Consider the following 23208-nt stretch of genomic DNA (forward strand, 5'->3'; position numbering starts at 1 on the left):
CTTTACTAGGGTAGGTAGTTACTGTGGTGTTCTTTACTAGTCTTTGTGGTCCTCTGTCTTTGTGGTCCTCTGTAGCTCAGCTGGTAGAGCACGGCGCTTGTAACGCCAAGGTAGTGGGTTCGATCCCCGGGACCACCCATACACAAAAATGTATGCACACACGACTGTAAGTCGCTTTGGATAAAAGCGTCTGCTAAATGGCATATTATTATTATTATTATTATTACTAGGGTAGGTAGTTACTGTGGTGTTCTTTCCTATGGTAGGTAGTTACTGTGATGTTCTTTCCTATGGTAGTTAGTTACTTTGGGGTAGGGTGTAGCTGATCTAAGGTCAGTTTTGCATTCAACCCTCAAATGATTAAGGTAAGCATGTAACTAATCCTAGATCTGTGCCAAAAGGCAACTTCCAGCCAGAGTGGAGGAAATACCGTAGGAAACACTTTTTGATCCTTGTCATCACTTTAAGGCATTTTTGCCCCAACCTATTAATTTCCTATCCTGATGGTAACTGTTAGCTACAGTGACTAGCCTCAAGAGCAGGTGGGGAATGACGGTGTAGCGGAGCGGGATGCCTCCTCAGCAGACGGGCCACTGGTGAGGGCTCAATGAGAATCCCCCTCACCCCCCTTCCCAACTCGAACCCCCGAAACCCTTCTCCACCTTGCAACCTGTTGCCTTGATGATGCCTGAAGGGCGTTCACTCGATCCTCAGTACAAGGAAAGATAAATATTAGAAGGGGATAGAAGCAACACATGAAAGTCCACTGAGGTAAATTCTAAAGGTAGTCTTTCCATTGACCTATAAAAAGATGGTGGGGCCTCCCGAGTGGCGCAACGGCCTAAGGCACTGCGATGCAGTGCCTGAGGCGTCACTACAGACCCGGGTTCGCGACCGGGAGACCCATGAGGCGGCGCACAATTGGCCCAGCATCGTCCGGGTTAGGGGAGGGTTTGGCCGGCCGGGATGTCCTTGTCCCATCGCGCTCTAGTGACTTCTTGTGGCGGGCCGGGCGCATGCACGCTGACTTTGGTCGCCAGTTGTACAGTGTTTCCTCCGACACATTGGTGCGGCTGGCTTCCGGGTTAAGCAAGCAGTGTGTCAAGAAGCAGTGCGGCTTGGCAGGGTCGTGTTTCGGAAGATGCATGGCTCTCAACCTTCGCCTCTCCCGAGTCCGTACGGGAGTTGCAGCGATGGGACAAGACTAACTACCAATTGGATATCACAAAACTGGGGAGAAAAGGGGGGGGGGGGGAGATGGTGGGCAACTACAGCTATGCATGTTTATCATTGGAACCATTGGCCTCCATGCTCGTTGACTTGTAGTAGTAAGGACAGTTCCAACAGAGAGAAAGAGCTACTGGTTATGCTCTACAGTTTGCTTTACAACCTTCAAATAATAAACACTATCCCAATGCTTTAGTATGCAGTATCTTCTAAATGCTCTCATTGCATACAGAGTGCCAAGATAAATCCACAAATGGAACCCTGTTCTCTATTTAGTGCACTACTTTTGACCAGGGCACATAGGGGTAGTGCACCGCATAAGTAGTGCACTGCACTATATATTTACATTTACATTTACATTTACATTTTAGTCATTTAGCAGACGCTCTTATTCAGAGCGACTTACAGTTAGTGAGTGCATACATTTTTCATACTGGCCCCCCGTGGGAAACGAACCCACAACCCTGGCGTTGCAAACGCCATGCTCTACCAACTGAGCTACACGGGGGGCTCGCTGCTAGGCTTGTCCTTGACCTGGCTCAGGTGGCTCACAGCGCGATGGAAGGCGGTCTGCACAGCTTTACGGATGCCAGAGGAGCAGCCCTCCATCAGTTTGATCTTGTCCACAGTCTTATTGATACCAAAGGGAACCATCTTGGATCTAGGAAGCCATTGCCAGCTGCGCTTGTTGTCGAAGAAGTGGACGAGGAAGAGTTTCTCTTCGGACCTGTACTGCATCTGCTCGCCGACCCTGAGGACGTCCGGAGGGGGCAGGGGGAGAGAGACCCCGTTGTGGTGACACCCCGCCCTCGGCATCTTGGGGTCTATGATCTGCTGCAATCTTAGCGGCTTTGGTAAAGTCCCCATTTTCGATACAGGTGATGAGCGCGTTTTTGTCATCCACTGTGCTCCTACGCGCCATGGATGGCCTCCCTTTCCCATGTTTTGCCACTCTGACCGTGCTTGTGCTACACAGCACGCTGCCGCTAGAGGATATATATGGAAAAACATTGCAGTTTGAGTGCATCGAGATTGATTTGTTATGCTTTGGGAAAACACAAGCTTGGAGGCAACTCTTCTTCATCCTCTGATGAAGGCCTACATCTCCTAGATATCCTAACTCTGACATCTTAGGAGACAGCATCTTCTCCCTGGTCATCAACTTTTGTAGAAACACAATTCTTCAGACAGTCTGATGTTAAGACAAAAGTCTCAAAATGCCATAGCCCTGTCGGGACTCCAGGACTCGGGAGGTTCCATTTGGTCTAGTGGGGCGAGGGGAGATGGGGAGGTTCCATTTGGTCTGGCGTGGCGGGGGGAGACAGGGAGGAATCCTCTTGGCGCGGGCCGTCCCATTCAGCCGTCGGCGCAGGGCTGTGTTTGCTTTGGCCTGGCTGTATTGAAACTATCTGTCATTACATGTCAAAGAGCAAAACACATGCCTCCTCGCATCAGCAATTTGGGCAGTATATGCTTGTGCCACTTGTTCAAACTGTAGGGGCCCCCAGACAAGGGTCTTCCTGTAATTAGAAACAGGCCGGACCCTGGGATGGGGCCTTAGGAGACACACACGGATCAATGTCAAAGGTATCAAAGGGTTCAGGTGTTCCTAAATTAGCTAATCTGTTCGCCATTATCAGGCAAATGGACTATGATGTCTGACAAAACATCGGGGAAACAGGAAATCCCAAATGACTGGAAATCAAAATGGCTCTTTCCTAATGTTTGAAATGGTATTGGAATGAATGAAGCTTTTCTATGTTGGCCGGCAGCGACCAAAATACAAGCAGAGGGAAAATTACATAAGCGCACGGGACATATTCACGTCAAGTTTGAAGTTAGGCAGTCCCGGGTAGAAACATAGGCTTTTCTTTATCGCAACGTCACCTTTAATTATTTTTGTTTTCATCCAATGTATCACACATTTTAAGAGCCGCATTTAAACGGTCTTGAAAGTCTTTCAAAAAATAAACCGCGGATATAGGCTCAGCACATTAAATATATTAAATGGAAGTCAACGAGCATGGAAAATAAACCAGCTCCTAATTTAAACTCCAACTTCTTACAAATACTGTTCAAAAATATCTTCATAAATAATTCAAAGAACAAACAATATAACCAAAACAAATCATAACTAAAACATTACAGCAAACTGCATCGAACGTCTAAATACTTTACTAATCCGTAAATTCAACGCTCAACTAAATCTTAATAAATGTTTATCTGTTGAGGATTTGGAGACAGACACACTAAATACTGGCCGAGCCAGCCATGTTTGGTAGATGCTAGCGATGGAGCTGGGGTGCAGGTGGGTGTATTTTTAAGACAAACTAATAAACTCGTCTGGGCGGGCAGACAGTGGTGTCCGCAGCTACGGGGCAGAGTGTTTTGACAGGCCGTCAACCCCCTCACAGCCACTGGAGACACAGACACACTCACACAAATAGACAGACACAGACAGAGACACAGACACACACTCACACAGACAAGTTAGAAACGTTCATAGCCATAGGTGAAAGAGCATTCAGTGTGTCACTTAGATCTGGTTTGGAGCAGACCAGTAAGATCCGGTTTGGAGCAGACCAGTAAGATCCGGTTTGGAGCAGACCAGTAAGATCCGGTTTGGAGCAGACCAGTAAGCTTTTCTGGCTCAGTTTTCTACATCATGTAGAAGTCTATTTGTTTGCTGTACACATTTTGAATTTATTTAGATCTACAAAACGAGACAGTGGTTTCACTCTGAATACGATATGGACACACCGTTTGTCATTTTTCACATTCTTGAAACTTTGCGTCTCAGTCTAAGAAAACATATTTTTCAAAGCAATCCTTTACGCGATTGTCAAGGGACAGACTGATCCAATCGGCTCAGAGAAGCGGCATCTGATTACTATGCCTGGATGCATTGATCAGGGGTTCTCAGCGCAGCGGCAGTTGGCTGATCATGCCTGGCAGGCCACAGTGATAGTGTGGCTCCAAGAATGTTAATGCCTGCCATTGTGATGGTAAATATGAAGGGAGGACAGTCAAGGCCTTCACTATTCACCCCGTTCCTAGACCTTTGGCTTTAGAAAGCATAGATTGAGAAAAGCCAACTTTCCACACACATGCGCACCGCATACACACACACACACACACGCAGAAGCATGCAAACACACACACACACACCTCACTCTTACCGCGTCTCTTTCTGTCATATCTGAAAGGCTGTCAGATTTTAGTCCCTCCCCTTTTCTCTGTATGGCCCTGGTGTTGCCAAAGCCAAAGCCTCTGAATGCTAATATTTGGACACTAGCAGCCTGGAAGCAGAGTCTCTTTGTCCGGCACTTTTTTATTGGGCCCGATGAAAGGACGAGGGTTATTTAAGTCAAATCCAGTCCCAGTGAGTGATTTGGTCTACCTCCATCCATGTCCCTTTGGCTAAATTCAGCTGGCTCTATTGGACCATACGATTGGGATAGAAGTTGGAACAGAGAGGTAGACTGCTCTGCTATGGAGCTAAGGAGCTAGGGAAAGGGCTATTGGGTGATTTGAGGGTGCAGATTTGTATGCTACTACAAATTGAAGCTGGATCTGTACGTTTGGCCAAAAAAGCCCCCCGGTCCCTGACGACCAGCTCCATGCTACCAACCGAAATCAAATCCTTAGGGTTATTATGTGGTCTGATAGGCTGTAAACACAGCCGCAGAATGAAAAAGACAGTCTCTGAGGATTTGATGGGAGAGAAAAGTGATGGAGGCAAACGTAATGCCCTGAAGAGAGAGACAGAGAGAGAGAGAGAAAGAGAGAGACAGAGACAGTGAAAGAGAGAAAGAGAGAAAGAGAGAGAGAGAGAGAGAGAGAGAGGGAGAGAGAGTGAAAGAGAGAGAGAGAGAGTGAGAGAGAGAGAGAGAGAGAGAAAAAAAGCGAAGGAGAAAGAGAAAGAGAGCAAGAGTGTGTGAGGGGCCTTGCTCGGACACAGCTCACAAATTAGAGAGAGAGAGAGAGAGAGAGAGAGAGAGAGAGAGAGAGAGAGAGAGAGAAAGAGAGTGAAAGAGAGTGAAAGAGAGACAGAGAGCGAAAGAGAGAGAGAGAGAGAGTGAGAGAGAGAGACAGAGAGCGAGTGAAAGAGAGAGAGAGAGAGAGAGAGAGAGAGACAGAGAGAGACAGAGAGAGAGAGAGAGAGAGAGAGAGAGAGAGAGAGAGAGAGAGAGAGAGAGAGAGAGAGAGAGAGAGAGAGAGCAAGAGTGTGTGAGGGGCCTTGCTCGGACACGGCCCACAAATCCACAAATTCCCTGCATGTCATCATTGCAACGCAAAAGCAAATCCCTAACACCCCCACCCCACTAAGCTTTTACTATGGAAAACTGAAACTGGGCCTGCTCAATTGGGTCCATCTGTTTACTCTCTGCTCTCTGCGTGTCGCCTCTCAATAGCCCTGAGATATCCTGAAGAAAAACAGAGGACAGAACGCTAACAAAAACAGTAATAGCTCAACAAAAGTCATCCAGGCACAACTGTTCGATAGTGATTTACAACGTGACTCAAGAATGATTAAAGTGAGATAGATTAGCCGACAGACTGTCAGTTTGACATGTATTAGCTCACTGATCATGACAAGTACGCCCATATCCATTCAACTACATATACTCACTCACATAACACACACACGGCAAAGTCTCACACCATGGACTATCCCGTGGCTTCCACATCCGCTCAAGTCTTCCATAAATCATTGGGTCTGGGTTTCGAATGGGATCTGTGTGTGTGTGTGTGGTTTTAACGACAGAGCAGAGGGGGCTACCATACGACACAGGCGCGGCTCTTAAAGGCCTTAAGTATTCCTAACACACAGAGACAGAGGAAAAACAGTGGTGGGGACAAAGTCAACAGCAATGCTGAAGTGCCTCTAATTCCATCATAGGGCTTTCACAGATTTAATAGTGAGGAACCTTGTGGGTTTCTATAAAACCAAAAGGGGGCTGGGAGGCTGACATTTCAATCGTCCCCCCAGAGTTTTTAGGGGTCCCTGGTGGTTTTGGAGATAGACGGCAGAGCGGAGAAATAGTGATATCTGTCATCTGTGGCCCTGACACTTCAATCGCAGGGTCACTGGTGACAGCACACACATACACACGCAAGCATGCATGCATACACCCGCACCATCAAAACACGCACGCACACACACCATCACTATGGTACTAGCGTGGTCCTAGCTGGGTCGAGCTGGCTTGAGTGGAGAGAGGATGGGTTATCTAGTGATAGGTGGAGCTGGCCTCCTTGCCATTCTGAAGGGGCATTCTGTAGGGGCATTCTATAGGGGCATTCTGAAGGGCATTCTGTAGGGGAATTATGTAGGGCCATTCTGAAGGGCATTCTGTAGGGGCATTCTGTAGGGGAATTATGTAGGGCCATTCTGAAGGGCATTCTGTAGGGGCATTCTGAAGGGGCATTCTGAAGGGGCATTCTGAAGGGGCATTCTGAAGGGGAATTCTGTAGGGGCATTCTGAAGGGGCATTCTGAAGGGGCATTCTGTAGGGGCATTCTGAAGGGGAATTCTGTAGGGGCATTCTGTAGGGGCATTCTGTAGGGGCATTCTGTAGGGGCATTCTGAAGGGGCATTCTGAAGGGTCATTCTGAAGGGGCATTCTGAAGGGCATTCTGTAGGGGCATTCTTGTTCTTCAAAGCACGTGAGTCCTGATGAGCTGCCGGCACTGGAGGCTCTACAGTTGCACTTGAACATAAATAATTCCATCCAAACAAACGTGTGAGTGAAGAGGAAGTGAGTGAAGGTCTACACCCCAAATGTCACCCTATTGGTACATAGTGCACTAATGTTGACCAGAGCCCAAGGAGACGGCGAAGTCACCTTACATTATCGGTGTCCTGGAAAGAACGTTTATTTTGAATACCTTTTTTATTTTACATGAATTGATATTTAGCCCTGTACTTTTAAAGTTTCATGGCTAGGACTGATCAAAGTCACCCAAAAGGCTTTGTGAATCCGACATTTTTGGGGGGTTACATTTCAGAAAAGTTGACTTTCGGTGAAGGTTTTCTCAGGACGCAAAATACATTAAAATTGTGAAGAAAAGCTTTTAATTCCACTCTTTCGTAAATGTTCATGTTTCATTCCAATTTCATTCCTATAGAAAACATCCATCTGTCTCCATGCTGTACGTCTGTAGTATGCCAAAATATTCACCTCTCCCTTCTGAGTAAAACACTCCTAGACACTATGAGGAGAACGTGTTTCTTAACGCTTGGCACAAACTGCAGGAGGAATGTGATGCGCACCTGTTGAGGGGTGAATCCAATGGTGTCGATGACAAGCGGTCAAGTGTGTGTGAGAGTGAGTGGAAGTACTGCTCCCTGCAGACGCTGGCAAAGTGAAAAGAAATGGCAGGTGTTGGAAGAAAGGCAGAGAGTTCTCTATCCTCCTTACAGTTGTGTTGTTGATAGCGAGAGGAAATCGCCAGGAGACGGGCCAGGGTGATGGCGTTTGCTGTGTCATCTCATAAGGTGTGCCTGAGCCCCTTACTATAGCAGCTCATGTCACTCCTCTGAAAATATCAGATTTGAATCTTCCTTTTTCATCCACGTCAACTCTTGAGGCTAAAATGGATGTGTGTTTTGGGCCTGGGCCAACCTAGCATCTTGTCAAACTTAAAATGTCTGTTTCAAGATGTTTAAGGGATGGTCCAAGGCACCTGTCTTGTCAATTGTCCAAGTGAAGCTCAAACTCACTGACACTGACAAATGCTATCGCATTAAAATCGGCCGCTGCTCAACGTCTTTCTTGAATGAGGTGAATTCTGGAGTCAGAAACTGTAGAACAAGTAGTGGTGTCCATATCATCATGGCCCTCAGGCATTCCAAGCAGACAGACAGACAGAGAGAGAGAGCGAGCAAGCGATGGGAAAGAGAGAGAAGATGGGAAAGAAAGAGGAGAGGGGAAAGAGAGGCAGCGAGAAAGAAAGAGCGCAATAGTAAGTGAGAGATCAAACGAGAGCGACAGAGCAACAGTGACCGAGGGAAAGTGAGTCAGAGAAAGATAGAGGTGTTTGCTGGTAGTTCAGGGTCGTTCCATGTCATTTCAGCAATCCAATGCAAGTCAATAGTCCCTATATTAGCATTTTCACGCTTCATATCCAAATCATCTATAAATATAACATCACTGAGTTAGACAATCATTTTTTGATACTTTGGGATGATTTGAATATTAAGCTTGAAAATGCTAATATAGGTATTAGGTACCATTGACTTGAATTAGATTTGCGCCACAAATTCTAAAAAGTTAGCATTTGATACAGTGACCGACAAAAAAACAAAGCATGGGTTGCTGTCTTAAGACTGCTTACAGGGTAAGGAAACCATTATGCAATTTTGTAATTTGGGTGAACTATCCCTTTAACAGGAAAAACACCATCTAGTGGTCAGTATCTGGTAATATAAGGACGTAGGATGGGACATAAACCTAACAACTTCAACGACAAATTTATCTGAACAGCGGGGAAAAAACATCACCAAATTCACTGAGAATACATTACAACGGATGAAGAAACAATCCTCCGATCCGCAGCTCCATACTACTTGTCAGACATAGATAACTGATACTATCCACTCGTTGTTGGGGTGGGATTGGCATGGGGTGTGGGGGGTCCGTGGGAACTTTTGACCATTTCTTTGGATTCCTCGTCTTACTCATTGTCAGAAAACAGTTTGGCCCAAATCGAATATTAGGTACTATAATTATTGAATATTAAATGAATCCTATAAATTAAAATGGCCAATTTGGATGCAATCAATTAGCTCAAAGAGATCAAATTTCAACAAAGTAATGTTGCAGGAATGTAATCATATCCGTTTCTAACAACAGAAACGATTTCAGAACAAACTGAACTGATAGGTTTCGAAATCCTTTTGTTCTTTTTGAGGTGGAACGACCCTGTAGAGACCTACCCTCTTCCTCTGCCACAACTGGGGCCTGGGAGGCCTGGTGTCATTGAGCAGGACTCTGATATGTTCTCGGGTGTCAGGGACGTGTCCCAGTGTGATGATGTACTGGCGTCCCCAAGGCTAAGCTAGGCATAGGGTTACCAAGCTGTCCAGAGGGCATCATCACTCCCTTTACTCCAGAACTACAGGGACTGGATGAAAGCACCAGTGTGTGTGTGTGTGTGTGTGTGTGTGTGTGTGTGTGTGTGTGTGTGTGTGTGCGCATGCGTGCGTGCGTGCGTGCGTGGGACGCACCAAGGGAGGAGTGCCTTACACGTGTCATATCGCAAAATGCATTTGAGACACTTTACCTTAAACAGAACCAAACAGTTTTTCAAAACAATTTTGATGTACTGCAAATACAATACTTCGACACAAATACCTGCTATAATATAACTTTGCTGACAACACCACCACAAATACTTCAGGTTTTAGTGTGAATTGTTGAATCGCTCCTCTGTTCAGCGACAAGGTTTCACCGTCACCTGCAGATACTTAGGGGGCAAGCGAGGGTGCTGTAACACACACAGTGGGCTAATTGGGCCCAATTAAGTCATTGTGCAACACAACCCAGAATCTGTCAGTCCGACAGTCTAGAGCCCCTCTGGCCCTCTGTTGAGAAACACAGTGTTGGGTTACAGCGTAGACACATTTAAACCTTCCCAACAACTACCACCCTTAGTCAGTAACAGCAATGAGTTAGGAGATCCTGTACATTCTGTTGAGTTATGAATGATGACATGATACAGTAGGGTTTATCACTGCTGGGGAGGGTGAACATTCCTACAACGTTTGTTCATTTTCCAATGTTCTTATTAATGTTCTGGGAATGCTGAGGTGATCAGACATGTTTTGCTGGGTTTAAAGGAGGGTGGAGGGTAAGATGAGTGTTTACCTCGCCAGACATGTCCGGAGCCAGAGAGATGAGTGGCCACAGAGAGGAGTAGATACCGAAGAACACCACCCACAGGCTGATGCTGCCCCAGATGGCAATGTGACTGAACTGGAGGAGACAGAGCATGTTCCTTCATTTTGTCTATATATAAATACAGTGTTGGCGGTGAGTTACACAACAGTAAATACAGAGTACTTACCATCTTATTACGGAGTAATTACACAATGACTAAGTGATTATGCTAGTAGTTCTGCTGTAAAGCCTATGTAATGTGAATGGTGGCCAAGAGTGGCAGGAGGAAGAGGAACAGATGGATGGAGCATTATTATGGACCTTTTAAGAACTGCCTTTGTTACAAGTGTCTGTGGTACCATGTGAGAAAGTTGATGGAAAGACAAAATATTGTAGTGAGAGGAGAGAGCCTACCATAGTCCATGACGAGGTCTCCAGGCCAGCTTTGAGGCACACGGTGATGACCACAAACTAGGAAACAGAACATCACAAAGTCAAATGCTAAACCAACATCTTCCTAGCCATTGAGAATAAGTTAAAATCAAAGTCACCAGAAGTTTGACACGAAAAGGCACTGACAGATAGCATTTTATATATGAATGCTAAAGGTGTATTCTTTGGCTTAAAACTTGAAATAATGTTTTACTTATACATATTGGATCAAAACACAGTAACGACACACAAGACGGTCAAAAAAAATAAAGAAATCCAAAACAAACTGATAAATAGTCTCACAGCAAGACGCTGAGGCTAACACAAGGTTACAGATAGGCAGACAAAGATGTCTTCATTCTCAAAGCTCAAAAAGCAGAAATACAACACTGGTTATCAGTCAGGGGTGGGCTGAACTGACTCTGTGTGCTCATCCAAAAAAGACTTAGGCTGTGTCCCAAATGGCACCCTATTCCCTTCATAACACACACACACACACACACACACACACACAGGGAAAAGGGTGCCATTTGAGACTCTTACTTACTGTATAAACCATGTTGCCTAAGAGGAGATAGTCTGGGGTCTTTCCGTTGCCGAAGACCGTATCTGTGAAAAGGATGAACATGAAAAGCTTTTAGACGTATGGTCTTGTCCCTCTTCTCTAGTTCCATTAGACCAGATGAAATGATGTGAAATCTCTGCTATGGAGTAAACTACCAGAGAGCAGACAGACTGTCTCTGCATCCCAAATGGCACCCTATTCCATTTATAGCGCACTACTTTTGACCGGAGCCATATGGGCCCTGTTCAAAAGCAGTGCACTATAAATGGAATAGGGTGCCATTTGGGATGCAGGCTGTGAGTACAGTATGGGCAGGCGAGCATAATGCCCCTTTAGAGATGTAAGACTGAACATAATGCCCCATTAGATATGTAATACTGAACATAATGCCTCAGAGATGTACCACTGAACATAATGCCCTATTAGAGATGTAACACTGGACATAATGGCCCAATAGAGTAGTGAGATGTACCACTGGACATAATGGCCCATTAGAGCAGTGAGGTGTAACACTGGACATAAATGGCCCATTACAGCAGTGAGATGTAACACTGGACATAATGGCCCATTAGAGCAGTGAGATGTAACACTGGACATAATGGCCCATTAGAGTAGTGAGATGTACCACTGGACATAATGGCCCATTAGAGCAGTGAGGTGTAACACTGGACATAAATGGCCCATTACAGCAGTGAGATGTACCACTGGACATAATGGCCCATTAGAGCAGTGAGATGTAACACTGGACATAATGGCCCATTAGAGCAGTGAGATGTAACACTGGACATAAATGGCCCATTAGAGCAGTGAGATGTAACACTGGACATAATGGCCCATTAGAGCAGTGAGATGTAACACTGGACATAATGGCCCATTAGAGCAGTGAGATGTAACACTGGACATAATGGCCCATTACAGCAGTGAGATGTAACACTGGACATAATGGCCCATTACAGCAGTGAGATGTAACACTGGACATAATGGCCCATTAGAGCAGTGAGATGTAACACTGGACATAATGGCCCATTCGAGCAGTGAGATGTAACACTGGACATAATGGCCCATTACAGCAGTGAGATGTAACACTGGACATAATGGCCCATTAGAGCAGTGAGATGTAACACTGGACATAATGGCCCATTCGAGCAGTGAGATGTAACACTGGACATAATGGCCCATTACAGCAGTGAGATGTAACACTGGACATAATGGCCCATTACAGCAGTGAGATGTAACACTGGACACGGGAGTAAAACTGCACTGATGAGAGAAGAGAAAAGAGACATTAATTTACTTCCATTACTGCCACTTGAGCGGCACTGCGTTGCCGTACTGTGTGTGTGTGTGTGTGTGTGTGTCCATGAATGTCCATTGCATATGCTTGATGGAGCAATCTGATGGAGGAATCAGGAAGCAGTCTGGACTACGGTTGACATGACCAGTTAAGCCGGGTTATTATTGAAAACAAAAACAAGAATTAGCCCAGTAATCTTTGACTAATAGAATTAGTCTAATAATCTTGGACAAATGAAGTATTCAAAACAAAGCAAACTGCTACTCAAATACCAGTTAAGGGATGGGTCAACTTTTGTTCAGTTAAAAAAAATGTGCCTCATTGATTGTACTAGAAGCATTTACTTTAACACTCCCTAATTTCTGGGCGTGCTTGGGGAGAAGAAGAAATAGCGAGAGAGAGAGTCTGGCTCATTTTTGCTTTCGGCTAGTCACATGCCTATGTGTGCTTCGAGGCCTTGCTGACAGCCTGTCAGTCAGACTGAAGGGGCTTCTCTCTTCGCTTTGTTTGGAGAGCAGGCCCAAGCCTGTGTGGTCCTCTGGCTCCACCAGCCAAGACTCCATCGACTCTAAGATCCCCATTCTCTCAACCCTGAGCCTTACCACAGTCTGAGAAGAGTAGCTACTTGGCCATATAGTGAAGTGTGAGCTGAACAGGGGAACTTAAAAGTGTGTGTGTGTGTGTGTGTGTGTCTATGTTCAAGTGTGTGTGTGTGTGTGTGTGTGTGTGTGTGTGTGTGTGTGTGTGTGTGCCTACGTGTTCATGCACATTTATGTTCAAGCATGCCAATGTATATAACTCATGAGGTTGTGGGTAAAAAAGAAAAGTAATCAAGATAAGGTATGTGTGTTAACTGGCCTCACTCCACCCAGAGCATATAGAGACTAGAAATCCAGGCTCAGTCACAAATAGCAGGGTGCCAGATAAGTCTCTGGGAGGTTAGGGTTAGAGTCTCTGGGAGGTTATGGTTAGAGTCTCTGGGAGGTTAGGATTAGAGTCTCTGGGAGGTTAGGGTTAGAGTCTCTGGGAGGTTAGGGTTAGAGTCTCTGGGAGGTTAGGGTTAGAGTCTCTGGGAGGTTAGGGTTAGCGTCTCTGGGAGGTTAGGGTTAGGGTTAGAGTCTCTGGGAGGTTAGGGTTAGAGTCTCTGGGAGGTTTAGAGTCTCTGGGAGGTTAGGGTTAGAGTCCCTGGGAGGTTAGGGTTAGAGTCTCTGGGAGGTTTAGAGTCTCTGGGAGGTTAGGGTTAGAGTCCCTGGGAGGTTAGGGTTAGAGTCTCTGGGAGGTTAGGGTTAGAGTCTCTGGGAGGTTAGGGTTAGAGTCTCTGGGAGGTTAGGTTCAGCGTCTCTGGGAGGTTAGGTTTAGAGTCTCTGGGAGGTTAGGGTTAGAGTCTCTGGGAGGTTAGGGTTAGAGTCTCTGGAAGGTTAGGGTTAGAGTCTCTGGAAGGTTAGGGTTAGAGTCTCTGGAAGGTTAGGGTTAGAGTCTCTGGGAGGTTAGGTTTAGAGTCTCTGGGAGGTTAGGGTTAGAGTCCCTGGGAGGTTAGGGTTAGAGTCTCTGGGAGGTTAGGTTTAGAGTCTCTGGGAGGTTAGGGTTAGAGTCTCTGGGAGGTTAGGGTTAGAGTCTCTGGGAGGTTAGGGTTAGAGTCTCTGGGAGGTTAGGGTTAGAGTCTCTGGGAGGTTAGGGTTAGAGTCTCTGAGAGGTTAGGGTTAGAGTCTCTGGGAGGTTAGGTTTAGAGTCTCTGGGAGGTTAGCGTTAGAGTCTCTGGGAGGTTAGGGTTAGAGTCTCTGGGAGGTTAGGGTTAGAGTCTCTGGGAGGTTAGGGTTAGAGTCTCTGGGAGGTTAGGGTTAGAGTCCCTGGGAGGTGCTTACCGTGCTTGAAGGCTGTGAGGGGGACCCAGAACAGGATGACCGAGTGGAAGAGGCCATTCAGACAATGAGCCCAGAAGACCTGCAAGGAGGGGGGGGGGGGGGGTTGGGTGGGTTCCAGGGAGAAAAGGAGAAAAGGAGAGAAAAAGCATGAGAAACCCGGTGGCCGACCCAACCCACCTAGCGACCCCTGACCTGGGCTCTTTGTGGCGGTTTTGTAGGGCCTCCTCTCTGAATGGCCACCCCTCTGACAGACACTTTGTATATCCTGTGTGTGTGTAGGACTGGAAAAGAGAGGGTGCAGGGATGTGTGTAGGTTTGGTGTGTGTGTGTGTGTGTGTAACTGTGTGTGTGTGTGTGAGACTTTGTGTGTGTGTGCACGCAAGTCGGGTGGACTATGTGGGGGGGTAGTTTTCCTTTCCCTGTCCTTTCCTGTAGACCCCCCCTCCCACCATAAAATTTCAACAGTCTTCCATATGCAAATGTAAGATTGGGAGAAAAATGAATGAAGAGGGCACTGAACAAGCAGAAATCAATCTAAAAACACAGAGAAGTTGACATGTTTGACGTGGATTAACTTGTTTTTACGGTAATTAGTCAGAAGCTGGAAAAGAAGGGGCACAGTGGTGTGTGTGTTTCCACACAGGCGTTTGGAGTGTGTGTTGTTGGTGTGTGTTTGTGGATCTTGGATGAGCCGTTTAAATCAATAGTCCCTCTCCAAAACCACAGTGTTTCAAATGTACATTATGCTCGGATGTCGCCAAACACAACACTAAAGGGTGATGTAGCATGAAATGGCCGTGAAATCAACTCCGCCAAAAAAGTCTGTATTCATGCCCCCTCGTTTCCCGACCCTGCTCCACTCACTGCTCTGTTATTCCTAAAAGTTGAACTAGATTTGAATAAAACAGCAAGCAGCACATTGACTGGGGGGTGGGTAATCACTTTACTCTCAAGATTCACTTTTTAATCCATTTTTGGCAGGCAGCATGACCAATTTAATTTCACACTTCCGCAAAAAGCGCTCTCGACAACTTCATAAAATCGGTCTATGAATACACAATTTCTTATCCAAGACAAATTATAAAACCGCCGGCTTATTGAAGTCGACGCGTTTTTCACAGGTTTTAAGCAATTTTGGAATAACAATCAACTCTAAGTGCTATAGCCAAACCGTTGTTTAAAAGAGTGGGCGTATGCAGCATGGTTTTCCTTGTACTTCAACTTGTTTCCCTTTAGTGCAGATTCCCTAATGGTGGACCCGTGTCATGTGTAATTAAGTACGGCAATTGGGGATTCTGTGGTTAGAAGTTAAGTCAGGGTTGTGGGTTAAGTCAGGGTTGTGGGTTAAGTCAGGGGTGGGTTAAGTCAGGGGTGGGTTAAGTCAGGGTTGTGGGTTATTTGCAGTACAAATGTCTCATTATTTCATTAAATTATAAGCAGGCTATATACAAAAAAGAAACAATGGCAGGTTTTTTCAAAACACTGGTGAGCTCAAAGACATGAAAACCAAGTGTTGTAGTCCACAGGTAGGGAGGAGAGGAGAGGAGAGGAGAGGAGAGGAGAGGAGAGGAGAGGAGAGGAGAGGAGAGGAGAGGAGAGGAGAGAGGGATTATACTGAGAGTGTCTTGTTCTGGGCTCTATGTCATACCTTGGCCTCTCTGGCATGACCTTCTCACCTTTGCTATCGCCTTAACAAAACAATGGCCTTACTTCACCTCCCACCCTGCCAACAGGCCACCACGCTGGGGCAGGAGCACCCCCCTCTCTGTGGTTCAATGTGTGATAGATGATCTCCAATGTTACAATTACACGTTTAAACCCAATTAGTCTCCCACTGGCAAGTAGCATACAACTTTCCCCTCTGTCCCTAACTCCACCCCTACCCCCAACCCCACCTCACCTAACCCTCCAACACAACACAGTGTAGAACAACAACCCCACCTCACCCTTCTCACTCTGCCCAACAACAGTGTGGAACAACAACCCCACCCCACCTCACCCAACACAACACAACACAACACGTGTGGAACAACAACCTCACCCCACCCCACCTCACCCAACACAACACAACACGTGTGGAACAACAACCCCACCCCACCCCACCTCACCCAACACAACACAACACGTGTGGAACAACAACCTCACCCCACCTCACCCAACACAACACAACACAACACGTGTGGAACAACAACCTCACCCCACCCCACCCCACCTCACCCAACACAACACAACACAACACGTGTGGAACAACAACCCCACCCCACCTCACCCAACACAACACAACACAACACGTGTGGAACAACAACCTTACCCCACCTCACCCAACACAACACAACACAACACAACACGTGTGGAACAACAACCTTACCCCACCTCACCCAACACAACACAACACGTGTGGAACAACAACCTTACCCCACCTCACCCAACACAACACAACACGTGTGGAACAACAACCCCACCTCACATCACCTTCCTCACTCTGCCCAGCACAACAGTGTGGAACAACCCCAACCCACCTCACCCAACACATTGTGGAAAAACCATACTTTCCAAGTGCCCAGCACCCTAATGAATACTAATGAAATCAATAAATGTTCATAATCATTTGTCACAGTGAAGCCTCACTCCCCTCCCCCCACCTCCACCCCCCTCCGCTGTATCCCGGCAAGTTTAGAAGAACCCCGGCGTGAATGCCTGCCTGTCCTTATTCGTACCGGGCTAAAAGATTCGGGCCCATTGTGCAGCGCCTAATTGCTTAAAAAAGCATGAATGGATGTAGTTTATATCGAGCCAAATATTTCCAGTCCCCTCCCCTTCCGCTTTAATGCTGTTGCACAGAGAGGGGGGGCGGGGGTGAATGGTGAGGCGGTGTTATTACTGGGGGCCACGTCAGGGGACTGAAGTTTCTTAGAGTGACTTAAGTGTCAGGAATATGTAATTAAAAGTGAAAGGGGACACAGTGGTGTGGGCGGGCGACGTCTGAAATATTTCACACCCTTCCCCTGCCCCCTCTCACCTCCTCAACACAAATGCCTTTAATTCGCTTAGACAAAAGCCCCAGGGGTGCAGAGAGAAAGGGGTTTCTCACTTCGGGCCATGTGACAAAGACAATATCAGAGGGAAAGAGTTGACAGGTCAGTTAAAACACAACAGTGACCTGGACAAGTCATCATTTACGTGTCTTTAGAGAATGAGGGGTCAAACAAAAACGGAGGAAAACCAATGTGAATCAACAAGTCCGTTTTTTCAGAGACCTGTCTTGCACAACATCACCCTGCTATTCCCTGGAGGGTCATGTAACACTGGGCCATACGGAGCCCTTCTCTCACCCAAACAGAACTACAAGCTGTGAGGGGGAAATGCCGGTTGTGGTCCGTGGGTCACTAACTGAGGTGACTGGCCCCATGCAGGCTAACCTTCCGGGGAGAGAGAGAGACTAGTAGACTGGGGTTGTCTTATTTACAGTACTTAGGCCAAGCTAGGCCAGACCAGGCAGAAGGCCTCCAGCGCAAACAGCCCCTTGCTTAAACAAATTGCATCATTTTCCGCATTGGTTGCCATCACACCCTGGCAGCAGAGCACTCTCTCCCTTTACACCCCCCTCCCCCATCATCCTCCTCCCACCCCCCCTGCCTCCTCTCTACCCCTCCTCCCTCCTCTCTACCCCCCTGCCTCCTCTCTACCCCTCCTCCCTCCTCTCTACCCCCCTGCCTCCTCTCTACCCCTCCTCCCTCCTCTCTACCCCCCTGCCTCCTCTCTACCCCTCCTCCCTCCTCTCTACCCCTCCTCTCTACCCCTCCTCCCTCCTCCTCCTCCCCTCTCAGGGCCGCTATCCCCCCCACTTCTCCTGTCCCTGTCGCCCGTGACCTCTGTGGCCACTCTGGCTTTAATCCGTCTCCATGCTGCACTAACTGGGTCTCCACGCCTGTAAAGTAAGGGAGTTAGGCGGGGGTGGTGGGTGGATGGAGGGAGGGGTAGGCGTGGAGAAGGGGAGACATCTTCATTAACAGACAGCAGGGAAAGCTAACCGACAGCTCCCCCAACAGACAGAGACAGGCGGACAGGCAGGCAGACAACGTCTGACCACTGCACCCGGTCAGACTGGTGGTAGAGACCCCATGAGTCAGACACAGGCCAATTGGGACAGATGCGTTTGGAGCGTTTCAGAGCTTATCAGGTCTCCATTGTGTGTAAAGGATGTCAATTCAGAGACAGAACAGAGGTTAAGAAAAAAACAGCCTGGTTAATTGCAGTCTTCTGTCTCGATTTTTGTTTGTTGGTGCCAAGTAAACCTAAGTTAACCTATTTAAGCTTAGAAAGACTTAAGAATTTACTATGCTATGAATGGAAATGTGTCCCAGAAAAACATGATGCATAAAACATGAGGCATTAAAGTCGAATGACAGAAAATTATGGAATCGTTGAGACAATGTTCCTCTAATGTTCTTCAATGCAGCACAAACGGACACATCATCTACCTTTGTGTTGAAGCCCATGGCATTCTGGGAGGTTTTGTAGAGTTCCGGGTACTTCAGCATGTTCTCTTTCCTGCATGAGCGCTCAAATATTCCCAGAGTGAGAGGAGGCAGAGCGGTGAAAATCTAAACACACAAACACACTAATGTCAACATTTCCCCTCACAGAACCCAGAAGTCAGGATCAAGGTAGTAAACTCAGAATCCCAGCAGATTAAATTAACGGTCTGTTCGCAAAGACGCTATCAGATAAAATTTTAGATGGGAATTTTATCGTTCCTCAGTGAATAACCCAATAAAAGCCAGGGTTTTCATTATGGCAAGGACCTTCAAGACGTCATTGATTCCATTACTTCGTTAAAAGAAAACAAGGAGACACTAATGATGTCCTATTAAGATGTACGTCTGGAAAGAGACAATTCACTTACTATGGGCTAAACAATACCAAGAAAAGGATCAAAAACATGAGATTATTCATCCTGTCCATTAGCCAGTTCATCCCACATTTGGGGTGGGGCAGGTAGCCTAGTGGTTAAGAGCGTTGGGCCAGTAACCGAGCAGACTACAGTGAGGGAAAAAAGTATTTGATCCCCTGCTGATTTTGTACGTTTGCCCACTGACAAAGAAATGATCAGTCTATAATTTTAATGGTAGGTTTATTTGAACAGTGAGAGACAGAATAACAACAAAAAAATGCAGAAAAACGCATGTCAAAAATGTTATAAATTGATTTGCATTTTAAATGAGGGAAATAAGTATTTGACCCCTCTGCAAAATATGACTTAGTACATGGTGGCAAAACCCTTGTTGGCAATCACAGAGGTCAGACGTTTCTTGTAGTTGGCCACCAGGTTTGCACACATCTCAGGAGGGATTTTGTCCCACTCCTCTTTGCAGATCTTCTCCAAGTCATTAAGGTTTCGAGGCTGACGTTTGGCAACTCAAACCTTCAGCTCCCTCCACAGATTTTCTATGGGATTAAGGTCTGGAGACTGGCTTGGCCACTCCAGGACCTTAATGTGCTTTTTCTTGAGCCACTCCTTTGTTGCCTTGGCTGTGTGTTTTGGGTCATTGTCATACTGGAATACCCATCCACGACCCATTTTCAATGCCCTGGCTGAGGGAAGGAGGTTCTCACCCAAGATTTGACGGTACATGGCCCTGTCCATCGGCCCTTTGATGCGGTGAAGTTGTCCTGTCCCCTTAGCAGAAAAACACCCCCAAAGCATAATGTTTCCACCTCCATGTTTGACGGTGGGGATGGTGTACTTGGGGTCATAGGCAGCATTCCTCCTCCTCCAAACACGGCGAGTTGAGTTGATGCCAAAGAGCTCCATTTTGGTCTCATCTGAACACAACACTTTCTCCTCTGAATCATTCAGACGTTCATTGGCAAACTTCAGACGGGCATGTATATGTGTTTTCTTGAGCAGGGGGACCTTGCGGGCGCTGTAGGATTTCAGTCCTTCACGGCGTAGTGTGTTACCAATTATTTTCTTGGTGACTATGGTCCCAGCTGTCTTGAGATCATTGACAAGATCCTCCCGTGTAGTTCTAGGCTGATTCCTCACCGTTCTCATGATCATTGCAACTCCACGAGGTGAGATCTTGCATGGAGCCCCAGGCCGAGGGAGATTGACATTTATTTTGTGTTTCTTCCATTTGCGAATAATCGCTGTTGTCACATTCTCACCAAGCTGCTTGGCGATGGTCTTGTAGCCCATTCCAGCCTTGTGTAGGTCTACAATCTTGTCCCTGACGTCCTTGGAGAGCTCTTTGGTCTTGGCTATGGTGGAGAGTTTGGAATCTGATTGATTGATTGCTTCTGTGGACAGGTGTCTTTTATACAGGTAACAAACTGAGATTAGGAGCACTCCCTTTAAGAGTGTGCTCCTAATCTCAGCTCGTTACCTGTATAAAAGACACCTGGGAGCCAGAAATCTTTCTGATTGATAGGGGGTCAAATACTTATTTCCCTCATTAAAATGCAAATCAATTTATAAACATTTTTGACATGCGTTTTTCTGGATTTTTTGGTTGTTATTCTGTCTCTCACTGTTCAAATAAACCTACCATTAAAATTATAGACTGATCATTTCTTTGTCAGTGGGCAAATGTACAAAATCAGCAGGGGATCAAACACTTTTTCCCCCTCACTGTAGGTGAAAAATCTGTCAATGTGCCCTTGACCAAGGCCCTTAACCTTAATTGCTCCTGTAAATCGCTATGGATAAGAGTGTCAGCTAAATGAAAAAAATAAATAATAATAATTTGATCACACATTTTTTGGGGGGGAAACAGTGTACACAGCCTATTGAAAACAACAACAAAAATTGCTTCCCTTTTGCATTGATCGCCATATGCTGAAGTTATGACTGACTAGCACTTGCACTGATTTTATTGAGTGGAGGCTGTTGAGCGTTTAGCACTTTTGGCCTTTTATTTTGACTAGACATGCTCCGTTTATATGCAAAAGCCATCTTGGACGAACATCTGCAACGCCCTTGACTAGTTAGCAGGTATTTTCGCAGAGCTATTTTAATTTCTATGTGGTGTTGTAATATTTCTTTCTGCAGCAGCTGTTGAGAGAGAGATGGGGAGAGAGGGAGAGAAGAGTGAGAGAAGTGAGAGGAGTGTCAGTATTGTACAGTATGGCTGGGGTGCTCTGCAGGAGGACATGCTCCACTGCATGGGCTCTATTCTCATTCAGGGTGCCAAGCATCGCCATTTAGGGGCGGATTCGGCCCGCTGCCTCCGACAGACTGCCACAGAGCCTGTGAAATTTCCCCGCTTTTTAGATAAAGTGAAAGAGTTGGCCGCCTCATACAGTGGCTTGCGAAAGTATTCACCCCCCTGGGCATTTTTCCTAATTTGTTGCCTTACAACCTGGAATTAAAATTGGATTTTTGGGGGGGGGTTTGTATCATTTGATTTACACAACATGCCTACCACTTTGAAGATGCAAAATATTTTTTATTGTGAAACAAACAAGAAATAAGACAAAAAAACTGAAAACTTGAGCGTGCATAACTATTCACCCCCCAAAGTCAATACTTTGTAGAGCCACCTTTTTCAGCAATTACAGCTGCAAGTTTCTTGGGGTATGTCTCTATAAGCTTGGCACATCTAGCCACTGAGATTTCTTCCCATTCTTCAAGGCAAAACTGCTCCAGCTCCTTCAAGTTGGATGGGTTCCGCTGGTGTACAGCAATCTTTAAGTCATACCACAGATTCTCAATTGGATTGAGGTCTGGGCTTTGACTAGGCCATTCCAAGACATGTAAATGTTTCCCCTTAAACCACTCAAGTGTTGCTTTAGCAGTATGCTTAGGGTCATTGTCGTGCTGGAAGGTGAACCTCCTTCCCAGTCTCAAATCTCTGGAAGACTGAAACAGGTTTCCCCTCAAGAAATTCCCTGTATTTAGCACCATCCATCATTCCTTCAATTCTGAGCAGTTTACCAGTCCCCGCCGATGAAAAACATCCCCACAGCATGATGCTGCCACCACCATGCTTCACTGTGGGGATGGTGTTCTCGGGGTGATGAGAGGTGTTGGGTTTGCACCAGACATAGTGTTTTCCTTGATGGCCATAAAGCTCAATTTTAGTCTCATCTGACCAGAGTACCTTCTTCCATATGTTTGGGGAGTCTCCCACATGCCTTTTGGTGAACACCAAATGTGTTTGTTTATTTGTTTCTTTAAGCAATGGCTTTTTTCTGGCCACTCTTCCGTAAAGCCCAGCTCTGTGGGGTGTACGGCTTAAAGTGGTCCTATGGACAGATACTCCAATCTTTGCTGTGGAGCTTTGCAGCTCCTTCAGGGTTATCTTTGGTCTCTTTGTTGCCTCTCTGATTAATGCCCTCCTTGCCTGGTCCGTGAGTTTTGGTGGGCGGCCCTCTCTTGGCATGTTTGTTGTGGTGCCATATTCTTTCAATTTTCTAATAATGGATTTAATGGTGCTCCGTGGGATGTTCAAAGTTTCAGATATTTTTCTATAACCCAACCCTGATCTGTACTTCTCCACAACCTTGTCCCTGACCTGTTTGGAGCGCTCCTTGGTCTTCATGGTGCCACTTGCTTGGTGGTGCCCCTTGCTTAGTGGTGTTGCAGACTTTGGGGCCTTTCAGAACAGGTGTATATATACTGAGATCATGTGACAGATCATGTGACACTTAGATTGCACACAGGTGGACTTTATTTAAATAATTATGTGACTTCTGAAGGTAATTGGTTGCACCAGATCTTATTTAGGGGCTTCATAGCAAAGGGGGTGAATACATATGCACGCACCACTTTCCCGATATTAATTTTTTAGACATTTTTGAAAGAAGTTATTTTTTTCATTTCACTTCACCAATTTTGACTATTTTGTGTATGTCCATTACATGAAATCCAAATAAAAATCCATTTAAATGACAGGTTGTAATGCAACAAAATAGGAAAATCGCCAAGGGGGATGAATA

General features: G+C 46.2%; 1 protein-coding gene across 2 annotated transcripts in view; it reads right to left on the reverse strand.

Moving 5' to 3' along the window:
* The window catches only part of atp8a1 (ATPase phospholipid transporting 8A1), a 182245-nt gene that overhangs the window by 8799 nt on the left and 150238 nt on the right, over positions 1-23208 (reverse strand). For both annotated transcript variants that reach the window (XM_084150005.1, XM_084150006.1), the window contains exons 28-32: positions 18747-18869; positions 14266-14344; positions 11092-11153; positions 10527-10583; positions 10101-10208 (exon numbers count right to left, since the gene is read on the reverse strand). In XM_084150005.1, coding sequence (XP_084006131.1) covers positions 10101-10208; positions 10527-10583; positions 11092-11153; positions 14266-14344; positions 18747-18869 — 429 coding nt within the window. The remainder of the gene's footprint in view (positions 1-10100; positions 10209-10526; positions 10584-11091; positions 11154-14265; positions 14345-18746; positions 18870-23208) is intronic.

The sequence above is a fragment of the Coregonus lavaretus genome (genome assembly GCF_964263955.1).
Source record: "Coregonus lavaretus genome assembly, chromosome: 32".
Classification (NCBI taxonomy): domain Eukaryota; kingdom Metazoa; phylum Chordata; class Actinopteri; order Salmoniformes; family Salmonidae; genus Coregonus; species Coregonus lavaretus.